General features: G+C 42.4%; 1 protein-coding gene across 1 annotated transcript in view; it reads left to right on the top strand.

The window, feature by feature from the left end:
* TEKT3 (tektin 3) overlaps positions 1-2273 on the top strand; it is a 34639-nt gene extending 32366 nt beyond the window's left edge. The window contains exon 8 of the mRNA XM_061391130.1: positions 411-2273. Coding sequence (XP_061247114.1) covers positions 411-627 — 217 coding nt within the window. The 3' untranslated portion in view covers positions 628-2273. The remainder of the gene's footprint in view (positions 1-410) is intronic.
* Positions 2274-16983: the final 14710 nt, after the last annotated feature.

Genomic DNA, 16983 nt, shown 5'->3' with positions numbered 1-16983 from the left:
AGACATTGAAGAAAGGTTCACTGATAATTAAAGAAATGAAAATGAAAACAATGTGGATTAAAATAATTTGAGAGGGAGATGCTAGATTTTTTTTTAATATAAAATCATGCCTTTTTTCCTTTCAGTCTTAAGGAAAATGTTTCATGTTTTTCATCAGCAGCACAATCAGAACTGCAACTTGTTTCATGGCTCATGTAGCTGATTTCATGCATTGTCATTTTCATGTTCTCTTGGGTTTTGACATTTCCTCCTGGTTTCATGCAACTGCGCACAGATACTGTTTCCCGTGCGACGTGAAGTAGTTCTGAGGTTGGGGTGACCGGTGGGAATGCAGTAAGCACACACGCCCCCGGTGGAGCAATGACCAGCCTGACCTCTGCTAACCTAACGGGCGCCTCTTCCCCACGCAGGCTGGTGAACGAGGTGTACGAGGTGGACGACACCATCCAGACCCTGCAGCAGCGCCTGAGGGACGCGGAGGACACGCTGCAGTCGCTGGCCCACACGAAGGCCACGCTTGAGCACGACCTGGCAGTCAAGGCCAACTCCCTGTACATCGACCAGGACAAGTGCATGAGCATGCGCAGAAGCTTCCCCAGCACCCTGCGCCTGGTGGGCTTCTGTTAGGTGCTCTCCCCGGACCAGATGTGGCGCTCCCGGGACCAGGCGGGACCAGGGCCCTGCGCCTGCGCTTATGCAAGGGATGATCTGCTCACTTATTAAAGGATCGTATTTATAGATACGTACTGGGGTCCTGTCTTGGAAAACCCTTTCTTTGCATCCAAACCTTCATTCTCTAGATTTACTAGGCTCCTGAGCTAGATAAATACAATGTAACAGACTAGGTAAGAACATTTATTTGTATTATTCCTCTTATTCTGTGTAACATGAATGGGCTGGAAAGGAGAAGTGTATTTCCTCTGAGGCGTGGGGACAGAGATCCTGTCCTGGCAGGTGGGTTTTGAGAGAAGGAGAAAGGTTTCTGGGAAGGTGGTTGTCAGGGTTCTTGGAGCAAAAAGGAAGCTGGAAGAACAGAGTGCCTTTGGACAATAGTAAGGGGACAGTTGGCTGTGATTCCTAATGGAGGGCGTGTATGAAGAAATAGGATGGGTGAGACGCCTGGAAATGTTGGGGGAGGGTTTCAGTTCCATGTCGATTGGGGGAACAGTGGACATCTCTGGGTGGGGACATGTCCTTGTGAAAGCCGTGACTGGGGAAGGAGAGTCTTGAATTAGAGAGATGGCCGTGGAAACCAAGAGGGGAGAAACGCCAGACATGGTGCAATGAATCAGCAGGACTTGCTCACCTCACTTGTGAGTGCAGAGCGTCCAAAAAGGTGACAAAAAGGTGCTGATGCTGGATGGACCAGTAAACGGGACATCACTTACATTGTAGGAGGTCCTGCCTTATCTCAAGGGTTGTGTATTTTTTAAAAAAACTTTTTGTGTATTATAAATGAAAAACATTTGCTGAATACCTGTTTTGGAAAATAGGGAACACACACACACAGAACCCCTGAAAATTGCTTTATTTTCACAACACCCAGAAATAATCACTGAAGCTTGTTAGCATTTTATGGTACGTGTTTCCAGTCCTTTTTCTATTACAATATATGTACATATAAAATTTATTTGCATATATAGGTAATATGCAATGTTTATGTTTATTTACAAATATGTATAATATGTAATGCTTGTATTTAAATACATGATTAATAACATTTTGGATGATGCTGCTGATTGGTAATCTCATTTCCTTATTCAAATGGGTTTCTGTCATTAGCTGTTAATACACAGCATCATTTTTTAAAACCTTGCCTCAGTGTCTGTAAAAACAATAAATACCACTCGTGGAAATGTCAGAAAACACAGACAAGGGATAATAGAATATTTCCCTTTCTATGGCTGATTTATTTCACTATGTTATCACTTATATGTGGAATCTGAAAAATAAGACAAACAATGAAATTAATAAAACACAAACAGACTCACAGAGAATAAACTAGTGGTTACAAGTGGGCAAAGGCGGGGGGAGGAGCAAGAGAAGGGTAGGTGATTAAGAGGTACAAACTATTATGTATAAAATCCATAAGCACAGGGAAATATAGCCTTTATGTTGTAACTTTAAAGGGATTATAATCTGTAAAAATACTGAATCACTGTCATACACCTGAATCTAATATAATTCTGTAAGTCAACTATACTTTGATAAAAAAGAGAAAGTACAAATGAGCAAAAGAGAAAAATAAAAACCTCCAATTACTTTTAAACTAACTAGATGTTTCGATATACATATATTTTATTTCTGTGATTTTGTGCACATTTTCCATTCAGAAATGGAATTCCCAATAAAGGAGCCCTTATAAAGCTGAAACTTATTATGTGACTGACTCCATCCCCAGAGCCTTGCTCACCTCAACTCATTTATGCTTTTTCCACTTGAAAATGTATACTCTTTCCATGTCATTTAATCCCTTTCCACAGCATCATTTTGATGGCTTTTTAATATTCCATTGTCTTGAGTTTTTAGAATGCTTTGTGTCCTATCCCCCATTATTGGATGTTTTTATTGTGGCTGACTCTTCTTTTTTAGTAACTTTTTTTTTTTTCTCTTTTCGTTCCACTGTGCAGCTTGTGGGATCTTAGTTCCCTGACTAGGGTTGGGATTGAACCTGTGCCCTTGGCAGTGAAAACATGGAGTCCTAAACCACTGGACCTCCAGGGAATTCCTCTTTATAAAAAGGGACTTTTCTTTATAAAAAGGTAGCCATGACTGAATCTTGTTAGTGAAATGTCTGCAAAGATGCAAACATCTTTAATATTTCCCTTAAGACAAGTTCCTAGATATGTAATCATTACATCAGAACTCAGACACACATTGGGAAAGGCTTTTACGGTATTTTGTCAAATGGTGTTCCTGAGAGAATGTGTTACTTAGCATCCCTACCACCAGCGCATGAGAGGGCCTGACTTTCTGCGTCTTTCCCATCACAGGAAAGTGCTCCTATTGCTTTCACATCTCATCTTTGGAAAATGATGACGTAGGACATTGTTTACTGGGTCCTTGACTTTCTTTGGTCAATTGCTTGTCCTTGTTATTTGCCTGTTTCCCTCAAGGATTTATCTTTTCTTCATTTGTTTTTAAGAGTTCCCTGTATATCCCGTGATACCTATTTTCATCCTACGTGCTGAACATATTTTCTTTTGGCTGCACTTGCTCCGCGGTTTGTAGGGTCTTAGAACCTGGGCCCCAGGCAGTGAAAACGCTGAGTCCTAACCACTGGACCACCAGAGAATTCCCAAGAATATATAGTCTTTTTTAAAAAAACTTTAAACTTTTTACTTTGTATTGGAGTATAGGTGATTAACAATGTTGTGGTAGTTTCAGGTGAACAGCGAAGAGACTTAGCCATATACATACAGAACATACATTCTTTATATGCCTCTTGTGTTTACATTTTGCTTATAGTTTTTAAAGTTCAGAGGGTGAACTGTGTAGATGTCTCCATTATGATTTATTTCTTTGGAATTACACCAGGAAAGCTCTTTCTCACCGCAGGATTATTTACTTATAATTTCTTCTAATTCAGTTCGTGACTTCTTAAGTTTCACTTAACCATCTGGAATTCAATTTGATATGATGTAGAGAGCATGCTAGCTTTGAATCCTTTGATCTAGAAACTCTGAAATGGGGAGATGAAATTACGGGGGGTGGTGGTTGGGGAAGGACGTCTCTTCTCTTCTGTTTCTCGCTACTTGCGTCTTGCATGCCCACCTCTCTCTCTCATTAGCATCTTTTCCTGCCTGAGTTCTTTCTGCTCTGTCCTAACCGCTGTCTACTAACCCCAAGTCTATTTCTCTCTCTCTCTCTGTTTCCTAAAGTTTTTCCTCCAGCAATTCTTGGTTTAGTCAACCTCACAAAACGTCTCAAAACGCTAGTAGGATTGACATAAACATGATAAGCTTGTCCTCGTGTTATTTTCGTAGTCCCAGTATATCATTTTAGACATCAAATTGTAGGTTTCATCATCCTCCTTTTGCTTCTAATGGAAACAAAGATATATACGTGCCACCAAACACTTAGCAATTAGAGTAATCAAGTGTTGGTGGTCATCATTTTTAGACAATGGTGAGAAAAAACATAAATTCCACATGTCTCTTATTTGTTGTGTGTTTCGGGAAAAGTCTTGCCTACTTTTTCCATGAATTATAATTTGTTGTATTTTTTTGAGGAATGTGTGAATATGGAGTCCTTTTACTTAAACATATGTTCCCAGGATTACAAGAATGTGATGGGAAGAAGACGCAGTTCAGACATAGGAAAAGGCTAGTTTTCTTGTTATTTTGGTAAAGTGTGGGCAAGGCAAAATTCCACAAATAAACATTTGGTTTCTGGTCTAAATGTCACAACTACTTCACCAGGGCAAATATTCAAACACAAGGACCCACGAACAGCCAAGACTCACAGAGCGTGATCTTGTGTAAGAATCCCAGGTCTGCAAATATCAACACGTGATCTGGCCTCGTGTCCTCAGGCTCAAACTGTCTTTAATATTATGTGGCTTTAAGAAAGGCTGTGGAATGTTAAAGGCTTCCACCCAGCCAAGCATCATTCCGATTTAGAAATGTGTGTAACTGCCCCTAAATAGCCAAGTCACCTATAATTTTAGTAATTTCCTTTTATGTCCCTGGAGAGTGTTGTCATAAACACCTCGCCGGGCATTTTTGAGTCTTGAGTTCATGCTGTAAATAGCTGATGTGGGGTCTAGTGCTCAGTTATAATTTTTGTTTTGCCCTGAAAACGGGGCTGGAGTCCTTCCTTTTGTGTGCGGGGCTGACCCAGTGCAGGAGGAGGTGGAATGGTTCTCATTGATGTGTCCCCTTTGACCTTGTCAGTGTCCACTCCTCTAGCCCTGGCCCTTCAGCTGTTCCTAGTGGTGCTAGACCCAGCATTGTTGAGATTACGCACCCAGCGTTCTACGCAGGGTGCCATGATGGTATTTCCTGAACCCTATACCTTCATGCATTCATGGGGAAAAGAGACAATACTTCATCTCTTCTCCAGGGGTGGGAAGTCTATCTGATCTTGAGGACCAGCTCTAGACCACAGTTGTGCTTACTCAGAATGTTGAGAAGGATTCTGGGGCCACGTGTGTGTTCACACAGGTAAGAATCTAGACGTCGGAAGGGGAGTCTAGCCTGCAGGGGCCCAGGATGAAGAAGCAGCAGCACAGACTCTGCAGCCTCTGCTCTAACACTTCTGACTTCTCCCTCAACCCAGATCTTTCTCTTCTGACATCAGAAGGATTCTGTTTTGTGATTGATGGCTGGTTCCCTGGGGACCCTGCTGTTCACTCATTTTGCTGGAAGCTAATAGAAGACCCTTTCTGCTGCCAACTCTTTCCTTTTAGCAAAGAGCTTCTAAAGAGCTCATCAAGACCAAAAAGCAGCTCCAGTGACACCATGGTAGAGTGAGGAGGGAACTCTGACTGTTTAGAATAAATTAGACGTTATCAAAGCTTGTGGTGGTTTAAAGAAAATTATTTTAAGACCGACGTATTATTTTTCCCGACAGATATTCATGAGGATATAATATTTTGAACAATCAATCTCATCAATATTAGTGAATTAATTTTGCCAAAATATTGCAAAGTCCTAGATCTAAACTTCTTTGAGTATATCTTTAAATAGAATTTAAGAACCATATCTGAGTGTATACTCTGTTTTACAGATAGAAGGAAAAAATCTCAAACAGCTTGACAGAAGGTACTCAGTTCTAGGAATCAAGCTCTTCTAGCATCCTGTTGGCAATAGCCATTGATACTGATGGACTGTAGAACTGCCCTCCATGTGCCTGTGTCTTTGACAGCATGTTTTTCCTTAAGAGTGTTCAGTTGCAAATGGAAAACGATTGTGTTTTGTGACACCGGCATTTTAGTGCTAGTTAACTAAAATAGGTTCTTTCCCGTATGTGTGCATTTTGGACTGTCTTCTTGAGCTGGAGTTATAGCAACAGAAATAGCTAACTTCCTCTAGACAGAAAAGAGAATTTAGAAGTAGGTCCCTCCCTTTCTCACCTTGGTTTGGTTTCTGTTCATCTTATCTTGAGGATTTTAAGACCCTTAGCTAAGGACACATTTTTCTTTGTTTGCAAGGAGCTGAGGATACACAGGAATGTATTAATAAAATGGGTACTAAGCAGTGTGGAATAGCAGTGTTAGGGAATGTAGAAAGGGCTCTAATTATGAAATTTAGAGATGAGTCAACAAAAACCTCAAACCTACTGATGCAGAGCTACCTAGGGAGAATTTCAAGAGTCATTTGAGTTCTGGTTGGTCAGATGAGTAACTACCTTCTTAGAGAAGTTTGAGATGTGTTTATTGTTCAAGAAAAGAAACAAGGTACAAAAATTTCATGGTCTAAAGGTATTGAAATCATAGAGTCTGTTCTCTTGTCACTGTGGAATTATGTTAGAAATCAATAGCAAAAGTTCAATAGCTAAGTTGAAGATCTCTCAGTAAGTGGCACATTGCACTTGCAAAAAAAGAAAATATGTGGGTTATTTGCAGTTCATTCTTTATTCATTCACTGAATCAATAGATTTCTACTGAGTTCCTTCCATGTGTTTGTGCTTATTGAGCTCTGGAAATAAGACAGTAAACAAGACTGACATGGTCTTTGCCCTCATGGAGGTGACAGCCCAGTGAATTTGACGGGCCACCCAATCAAATTTAAGAATTAAGAACCCTTAGTTCTTAACAAAGAACTAAGCTAATTATGACAATTTATGAGAGGGATTGAACCTTGGGAGGCTGTCTTGAAATTGTGACATTTAAGCAACTATCTGAAAGGGACAGGATCAGTGTGCAATGTGCTGGGGGTGGGAGAGCCCACAGTGGTACAGAGAAGTGCATTTTCAAAGACCCCGAACATTTGAGGAGCTTCATACAGGGCTTCTCTGGTGACTCAGACAGTAAACAATCTTCCTGCAATGCAGGAGACCCGGGTTTGATCCCTGGATCAGGAAGAAGCCCTGGAGAAGGGCATGGCAACCCACTCCAGTACTCTTGCCTAGAGAATCCCAGGGACAGAGGAGCCTGGTGGGCTATATAGTCCATGGGATCACAGAGTCAGACGTGACTGAGTGACAGCACTAACATAAGAGAGTTACAAATGGGCAGGGCTGGCTTCATAGGCACGAGACCTGCACAGTCACTCAAGGCCCTGGACTCAGGGGAGCTCATGCTTGGGCCAGTGCTCTGCTGTCACCATCTTGAAATTCTTAATAATTTTTGAACGAGGAGCCCTGCATTTTCATAGGTGGTCCTGGCTGTGGGAGTTTGATCTTGACCCTACTTGTGATGTGTAACCATTGGAGGGTGTGACTCAAGGAGGGTCATCGTCTCAATTCCTGAAGGATGCTCTGGTTGTGATGTGAAGACTGGAGGGGAGTGGTGTCATGGTTGTTGCCCTTTAGAAACTTACAGTACAGCTGGTACAAAGAACCTGGCCAAGGGGTGTCCTTTGAAGAGGATCCTGAGAATTGAACAGAGGGTTAATAGGTTAACAGGACATTTCTGAGTTGGGAAAGGTATCATTTCTCATATGTGTCCTCCCAGTCTTCTTTTCTCTGGGCTAAACACCATGTTTTTGCCTCCCAACTCAAGCTCAATTTCTTTCTTTTCTTTCTTTTTCTTTTTTTTTTTTAACTCAGAGAAAGATGTATTAAAAGCCATTTTTGAACTCTAAAGTACCATACAAATAAAAGGTACTGTTATTATGTTTCAGATTATAAGAGGAATAAATCCGATTTCTTCCCAGAACTTCCTTCCAACTTTCCAGTTCTTCATATCCTTTTTAAAGCACAATGCTTCAGAATTTAAGATGTTATGCTTCTGAAGATATTGGCCTTCTTTCTATCAATTTGATTTTTATTTTTAGGCATCTTTTAGGATTTTTTTCCCCCAGTAGTTGTTACAGCTAGAATGCAGGCATAGGACCTTGGTTCTGAGATTAGATATAGGAGCTGGAGAATTCATTGCATTTGTGAAGAGTCTTTTCATGATAGGCTGTGTCCATTCACTCTGCCTCCTGTGATCAGGCTTCCATTTCTGTTACTTCACCAAAACATTTCTGTTTAAGGCCAGTAATCACTTCCTTGCATTCATCAAGCTCAATTTCTTAAATCGATTAAGAAGCTTAAAGATCTGAACACCACTGTTTTCTGTTTGAAGCCTCACAATACTTTGGGGGAGCTGTGCCATAGCTTGAGTTTAATGCTGCAGACTCTCACATGAGGTGGGGCCACTTTCCCTTCTTCCTCCCTATGACTCAGTGAGCTCAGATGACTCCCAGATGGTTCCGATGAGGTTTCTCAGTTGCTTTTCTGAATCTCCGCTAATCTAATTCCTCTGAAGCCCTGGAGTGCCTCTCACAGACACTGACCATCTCTTCCATTCAGTGCAGCCGTGTTTCTGCTGTCCGTGAAGCTTCTATTCCAGGCATTTCCCATAAAGATTATCTTATGACATGTCTGCCAGCCACAGCATCTTCTTCTTGTGCTGTATTAACTCTCAGCACCGTCCAGTAGAGGTTTCTGCAATGATGGAAATGTCCTATGTCTTCTCTGTCCAAAAGAGTAGCCACCAGCCACATGTGACTCTTAAATACAGAAAATTAACACCACTTCAAATGAAAATGTAGGGCACTGGAACTCAGGAAAGCTATTTAGTGGTTCAGTACCACAGAACTGGAAGAGGACAAATCCAGATGAAGCTCAGACCTTCTGACTCTCAGGGATCTTTTCTCTGTGTTGTGGCCATGTGGTCTCTATTTATTTGCAAAGCTTTATAGAGCATCTATTAAGGGTAATTGCAGGTATGGGGATGCCAAGAAATAAAATAGTTTCATTGGGTCAAAAAAGGGTGAGCAATGAGAAAAGAGAACCACTTGGTGACCTCTAAGAACACAGAAGAAAAAGGGAGGGTCCCAGTGTTTACCTCCAGGAGCCTAGAGGTGTTGCCACCACCACTCTACAAGATGGGCCATGTTCTGCATGTGTGCTAAAGACGGGGCTCCCAATCCCGCAGGTTCCTCACTGTCTGACACACTCAATATCCCACTGGCTAAGCCACTTCCTGGTGGACTTCAGGGTTTGTAGGGAGTGAGGCTAAGGGCCCAAGATCACACAGCTACTGAAACCCAGACCCTTTCAGGCCAAATGTTAACTAGGGTGGCAATGGGTATGGATGCTGCCAAGTAAGTTTGTGCTCTTACTCTGGTGGTCCTGAGTGCCAGGCTGAGAGATTTCGATTTGAGCTATTGGCAGCAAGAGGCCAGAGAAGCTTCTGACGAACTTCTCAGTGGAAGGTACCGAGGAAGAAGGAAGGATACACTTGTGGTGGTCAGAATGGAAAGATGGGAGAGCTTCTAGGAAAACCACATGTTGAGGTTTTTTCTCATTAAGGGCTCCTTTCTCCCACACCCAGAAGATGTCCAGAGCTGCTGGGGACAAAGCAGGATTGCAACATCCAAGACAGTGCAAATTTCTTCAAGATATGAAAACGTTGTTCACGTTTGCAAGTATAGAGAAGAAGCCAAGGAAGAGAGGAAGAAATCAGACTGGAGGAGTCAGATTACGTATATTATCTTCTAAAGAGATGAGTTACTTGGTAACAATTTTAAAGTTACTCTAAGGTAAGACTTCTCTAAATGTCCTTAAAAATCTTTCAGCTACTTTTACTTATTATTACAGAAGCAGCATTTTAAAATTATAGTAATTAAAGCTGAGATAGGCAGACAGATCACTGAAACAGAAAAGTCCAAAATCATGCCCTTATATATGTGGATCTAATAAAATCGATGCTCCATAATGGTAGGAGGGAGGATGGATCACTCAACAAATAGCAATTTGCCAAAAAAATTAATCTAGGTTGTAATTTAGTAAGACAAATTAGTATAAATTATAGATGACTATAGATTTTTAAGTATCATGAAAGTATACACTCTCTGTATCTATTCAAACATCCAGAAGAACAATAAAAGTGAAAGTCAAAAACTGGGAAGGATCAGTGAACATTTCCTCATGCACTTTTTGGTTGAATTGAGTTTTTTAATTTTTCAAATTCTGTGACATCATTTTGGTTGCAGTTTTAAGATGTTGTCTACCCAACAATGTCATCTCTCTCTTCCTCTAATAATGGAAAAAAAATCAACAGGTATTGGGAAAGAGTCAAATTCTTTGCTATTAAGTCATTTATACCAGGAGAAGGAAATGGCAACCTACTCCAGTATTCTTGCCTGGAGAATTCCATGGACAAAGGAGCCTGGCAGGCTGTGGTCCCTGGGATCGCAAAGAGCTGGACCTGACTGAGCGACTAGCACTCACTTATTCATTTATACCAATTGTCCATCTCCTGAAAAATCCTCATGAATTTCCAAATATATAGTGTGATCAGATCAGATCAGTCACTCAGTCGTGTCCGACTCTTTGCGACCCCATGAATCGCAGCACGCCAGGCCTCCCTGTCCATCACCAACTCCCAGAGTTCATGCAGACTCATGTCCATTGAGTCGCTGATGCCATCCAGCCATCTCATCCTCCGTCGTCCCCTTCTCCTCCTGCCCCCAATCCCTCCCAGCATCAGAGTCTTTTCCAATGAGTCAACTCTTCACATGAGGTGGCCAAAGTACTGGAGTTTCAGCTTTAGCATCATTCCTTCCAAAGAAATCCCAGGGCTGATCTCCTTCAGAATGGACTGGTTGGATCCTCTTGCAGTCCAAGGGACTCTCAAGAGTCTTCTCCAACACCACAGTTCAAAAGCATCAATTCTTCGGTGCTCAGCCTTCTTCATAGTCCAACTCTCACATCCATACATGACCACAGGAAAAACCATAACCTTGACTAGACGAACCTTTGTTGGCAAAGTAATGTCTCTGCTTTTGAATATGCTATCTAGGTTGGTCATAACTTTCCTTCCAAGGAGTAAGCGTCTTTTAATTTCATGGCTGCAGTCGTCATCTGTAGTGATTTTGCACCAGAAAAATAAAGTCTGACACTGTTTCCACTGTTTCCCCATCTATTTCCTGTGAAGTGGTGGGACTGGATGCCATGATCTTCGTTTTCTGAATGTTGAGCTTTAAGCCAACTTTTTCACTCTCCACTTTCACTTTCATCAAGAGGCTTTTTAGTTCCTCTTCACTTTCTGCCATAAGGGTGGTGTCATCTGCATATCTGAGGTTATTGATATTTCTCCCGGCAATCTTGATTCCAGCTTGTGTTTCTTCCAGTCCAGCGTTTCTCATGATGTACTCTGAATATAAGTTAAATAAACAGGTTGACAATATACAGCCTTGACGAACTCCTTTTCCTATTTGGAACCAGTCTGTTGTTGCCCTGGGCATCACTGAGATGGGCTTAAGAGATATTATCAGTGCCATGAAGTAATGTTTTTTAAAAATCCAAACGCTCATTCCTAAATTCAAATACTCATTTGAGTGCCTTTTACTCAATACAGTCTGTTGTAGAGAATAAAATCTTATACCTCCTGCTGATACCTTCACACCCTGTGTCAAAAGGCCTATGCTGAATGGGCACCGCTTGATTTAAATTTCCAGTTTGAGCATCTTCCCTGCTTTTCTGCGTCATGATTAACACACACACTGGTAATCCCAACATTTATTTTCACCAGCTCCTTCTCTCACCATACCTACTTAGCTAGTGTTCCCAATGCACATTTTCCAGTCCTCAGCATGACTCACACAATAATTGCTCACTAAAATAAATACCTCTTCTGTACTATAAGTTTCCAACAGAAAAAGTTGTCAGCTTTTTCTTCCTTGAGATATTCACTCATATTCCAAGTGAGTTCAAAAGTTGGTACACCAGGGTTTTATCCAACCACAAACCAAAAACAAACACAAGCCTTACCACCAGCCTTCATGACGTTGCTCTTTCACATTAGATGTTATTAATACAGGGCATCATCCATCTGGTGTCCACTCATGTATGGATGTGAGAGTTGGACTGTGAAGAAGGCTGAGCACTGAAGAATTGATGCTTTTAAACTGTGGTGTTGGAGAAGACTCTTGAGAGTCCCTTGGACTGCAAGGAGATCCAACCAGTCCATTCTAAAGGAGATCAGTCCTGGGTGTTCTTTGGAAGGGATGATGCTAAAGCTGAAACTCCAGTACTTTGGTCACCTCATGCGAAGAGTTGACTCATTGGAAAAGACTCTGATGCTGGGAGGGATTGGGGGCAGGAGGAGAAGGGGACGACAGAGGATGAGATGGCTGGATGGCATCAGCGACTCGATGGACATGAGTCTGAATGAACTCCGGGAGTTGGTGATGGACAGGGAGGCCTGGCGTGCTGCGACTCATGGGGTCGCAAAGAGTCGGACATGACTGAGCGACTGAACTGAACTGAACTGAACTGATGAATAAATCCCATCACTACACATCAGTCAGGTTGAGCTAAGTTATGCTGCAGTAACAAGTGAGCCCCTGATCTCACTCAGCAAAGTTTGTGACTGGCACGAGGCAGTTGAAGACTGCTGTACATCATCCTTACTCTGAGATCCAGGGTGGCGAAACAGCCACTGCTGGAGCATGGACAAGTCCTGGCAGCAGGCTAGAGAGAACTCTGAAAATTGTTTATCCACCCTTTTTTCCAGACTGAAGCCGGTCATGTGGCTGTGCCTGACTTCAGAGGCAGCTGAGAGATGCAGTGCTGTCAGGCACGCAGGAGGCAGAGAACTAGAAATGGGTAGTGAATGCCCTAATGATTTCCACATGCTCATTTGACTTACTCTCTGAGTACAAATGTGTCAAAGGCTATGAAATTGGTTTTGTGAACTTTGGGAAAATATTTTGACTCAACCTGTTGATGCTTTGGAGAAGGCTTTGAATGTTGGCTTTGAAGTTTTAGACTTCTTAGAGAAAAAGATTCCATTGAAGACTGGAAAGCAGTATTTTGTGGTCATTCTAGAAAAAAATTGCTCAGTGGGTTTATTAAAGAGGTCACTGGTGAAAAATGATGCAAAATCTTCATACTCCTATTTAGCGAAGTTTCTGATCAGGACAAATCAGTGCAGAAATAGAAAGAAAGAAATTCCTTCGTCCAGTGAAATCCAATTTAAAAACTCACTTGTCAGACTTTTCATTCAACCCTCCAGTTGGAGTTGTTTGTAGGAAATCTGTTTTCCTATCACGGCTCTGGCGCATGCAGATTCATAGTCTATAGTTGAACTGTACTGGAATCCTCTTTCCTATTTATATTTATGATGCTATTCTGAGCTCTAGTATTTACATACTATTTTCAATATACTCTTATTCTTAACAAACCACCTTGGAGCCGTTGATTCTTTTCTGTGAACCGAGGATTTAAAACAGCAGAGTGATAACAAAAAACAATGACAAATTTTTGAAAAAAAAAATTTAAAGAGAAAATAAAATGAAGTTCTTAAATGAATTAGGTAGATGTCCTTGAACAGGATGTTCAGTAAAAGTTGACTTGTGGAAATAGTATAAGCAACACTCAGTACCCCTAGAGACAGATAATGTAGAAAACTTTCTGTCTTTATTTTTAGGAAATGGGGACGATCTGAAAAGTTCAAAGCTTGTAGTTCCTCAGAGAATATGATCCCCCATTCTATCAGACAATGTCCTTCTCAATACCTCCAACCAATTTGTGGGGGTTTTTTGGCCTTTATTGCAAGAGATGCCCCAATTATTTTAATTAATCCTCCCTTTAACCTTCTAATTATCATGGTGTGAAAAGAGGATGGGAGGGACATTCTCTCCTCCTGCTATTTATTATATACACAGGTCTCACTAAACAACAGAGAAACATTTTCATTTGCATGCTTCCTTTTTTAATGGCATATTGAGTACACCAGTTCAGAGCCCAATATCCCAATGCAAAGTGTGGGTAATTAGAAGAGGGTTCTCAAGCTTGGGATCAAAGACAGGGGTCTCTCACTTCCTGGCTTTTACCCCAGAATTGAAATCTGGGACCACATTCTTAGATGGCAATGGAGAGAGAGAGAGGCACGGCCTTGAAAATTCCTGACTCAGCTACTGACTTTTCCCGCCCTGTTCTATTTTATTTACGTGTTTATTTGGCCACTTTGGGTCTTAGGTGCAGCACATGGGATTTTTCGCTGGGACACATGGACTCAGTAGCGGCAGTGTGTGGGCTTAGTTGCCCCCTAGGTATGGGGGATCTTAGTTCCCTGACCAGCTATTGAATCCACGACCTCTGCACTGGAAGGTCTGTTCTTAACCACTGGACCACCACAGGGAAGTCCCTCAGCTACTGTCTCTCACCCAGGAGTGAGGATAACTAGCTGGCCTTACATATAATCCCCTGAAAATACCACAGTGTGGGCCCATGAGCAGTGGTCTGAACCCAGTGACCCCAGTGCCATGAATGAATTTCATGTTCGATGGGTCAGTGATCCCATTCTTACCTGGGGGAAGGACCCTGGGAAGTGGGAGAGAAAAGTCAGCCAGGGGCCCTTTAAAAGTTGTCTATAGGGAGGAGAGAGAAAGTCCATTCTTCTGTGAACCAAAGTATGAAAAAGTAGAGAAAGACATTCCTTCTCTCAGGCACTAGTGTTCACTGGCTTCTATGGTTTGAATATGTATGTCACCCCAAAAGGAAAAAGGAAGGAACCCAGAAACCCCAAGTCTCTTCCTTTGGGGGGAAGGGAGTTTAGGAGTGAAGCTCCAATTCTCTCCTCTCAAATTTTCCTTCCCTTTGAATAATTGCTCATTAATTACCAAGTCCTCCAACACTGTTCTGTGTAGGGATGTGGTATGGGCTGAAGTGTGTTCTCTAAAATTCCCATGTTCAAGTCTTAACCCCAGTACCTCAGAATGGGATGTATAAAGATACAGGATTCTTAAAGAGGTAAGTTACCATGAGGCCGTATAGGTGAGTCTTAATCAAGCATGACTAGAGTCCTTATAAGAGGAGGACACCTTAGATGTTGACATACATAGAGGACAGACCAGGTGAAGACACAGGGAGAAGGTGGCTGTCTTCTCTGGGGTACTTTGTTAGGGCCATCCTGGCAAATGATACATGATGGGTGGAAAGTGACTTCTTTTAATGTCTAAGAACATAGCTGAGAGCAAACATTTAAGGCAAGTTTCTGTAAAGTTTTTTGTTGTCCAATTGTTAAGTTGTCTCTGACTCTTTGTGACTCCATGGACTGCAGCATGTCAGACTCCTCTGTCTTCCACTATCTTCCAGAGTTTGCTCAAATTCATGTCCATTGAGTTGGTGATGCCATCCAACCATCTCATCCTCTGTCACCCCCTTCTCCTCCTGCCCTCAATCTTTCCCAGCATCAGGGTCTTTTCCAATAAATCGGCTCTTTGCATGGGTGGCCAAAGTATTGGAGCTTCAGTATCAGTCCTTCCAATGAACACTAAGGGTTGATTTCCTTTAGAATTGACAGTCTTGATCTCCTTGCATCCAAGAGACTCTCAAGAGTCTTCTTCAGCATCACAATTAGAAAGCATCAGTTCTTTGGTGCTCAGCCTTTTTTAGGGTCCAACCCTCACATCCGTACATGGCTACTGGAAAAAGCCTAGCTTTAACTGTTCATAAAATTTGCGACACAGCAAAAAGGAACCAGACACATTAAGGTAAAACTGGGTCATCCGGCTTGTAAGAAATGGCTTGCTTTTTAAGCTCACTAATGGCTCATCCCATTCAGGAAAGAATTGATGCCTCCTGCACCCCAGGGTCCAGAGCTGGATCCCCACCCACACAGCCCATTATTTTGTCCAGAAATCATGTGGTCACATGTGCTGAGAGTTGGGTTAGGACTCAGACCACAAGTGGCCTGTGGCTGGAGTTCGTGGTCAGGAAAAGAGTGGTAGAACCCAGCATCACAACCCCTGGGCTTGTCTGTAAGCCGGTGTGGACATGCTGTGAATCTGTATGGCTGTGGCATTTCCACATGTGCTCTGGGAGGGCCATGTAATGAACAAGCATCTGATGAAAACTATGTTCCCACACCCCTAGGAGGGCCTCAGAGCAGGGACGATGCTCTCCTCTCACTTGAGAGAAACCTTATAGGAACATTCTCTGGCAAAGGCAAGCCCCTCCACAGTGTGCTCCAGGAAAATAGTTCTGAACACAAGAACTGCCAGGTCTGGATAAACATAGCTCAGTCCCTCAGATGTTTTGAACATGACTGAATGTTCATACCACACAGCCTTCCATCAGAGGCCTCCAAATAGTTCACATAAAATCCTGAGCCTGTTCCAGGCGGCGGCTCGTCAAGGGTTATCAGATCCACTGTTAGAGAGACCGAGCACCATGAAGTGTTTATCCTTGGAGATAAAGTGAACCAGGAGAAAGTTGATGCTTGAGATGGAGCTGGTGGCAGGAGAGTCCAATTCTAATAGACTTGGACATTTCTTTATACTCAAAACCCCACTTTCCTCATGTTTAAAATGGGAATAATAAAACAATTCCCTGGTGGCTCAGATGGTTAAGAACTCGTCTGCAATTCGGGAGACCTGGGTTCGATTCCTGGGTTAGGAAGATCCCCTGGAGGAGGGTTTGTCAACCCGCTCCAGTATTCTTGCCTGGAGAATCCCCATGGACAGAGGAGCCTGGCAGGCTACGGTCCATGGGGTCGAAAAGAGTTGGACATGACTGAGCGACTAAGCACAGTGATAATAATAGTGTGTCTTGAGACTTCTTGGTGGCCCAGAGATTAAGATTCCATGATCCCAGTGCATGGGGCACGGGTTCAGTCCCTGGTTGGGTGACTAAGATCCTGCATGTTGGAGGGTGTGGCCCCAAAAATAAAATAATAGTGTGTCTTCATATACATGCTCTAGGTTTTTAGTCAGATTAAAAAGCAAAGAGGGTTCCTACTTTGTGGTGGGGAAGCTCTCAAAGTTCCTGCACACCTTAGCCTTCAGGAAGAAACATAGAAAATGATGAGAAAGGTGATAA

Source organism: Bos javanicus, chromosome 19 (assembly GCF_032452875.1).
Source record: "Bos javanicus breed banteng chromosome 19, ARS-OSU_banteng_1.0, whole genome shotgun sequence".
In the NCBI taxonomy this organism is placed as follows: Eukaryota; Metazoa; Chordata; class Mammalia; order Artiodactyla; family Bovidae; genus Bos; species Bos javanicus.
The sequence above is the reverse complement of the archived record's forward strand: the minus strand, read 5'-3'. Positions and strand labels throughout refer to the sequence as shown.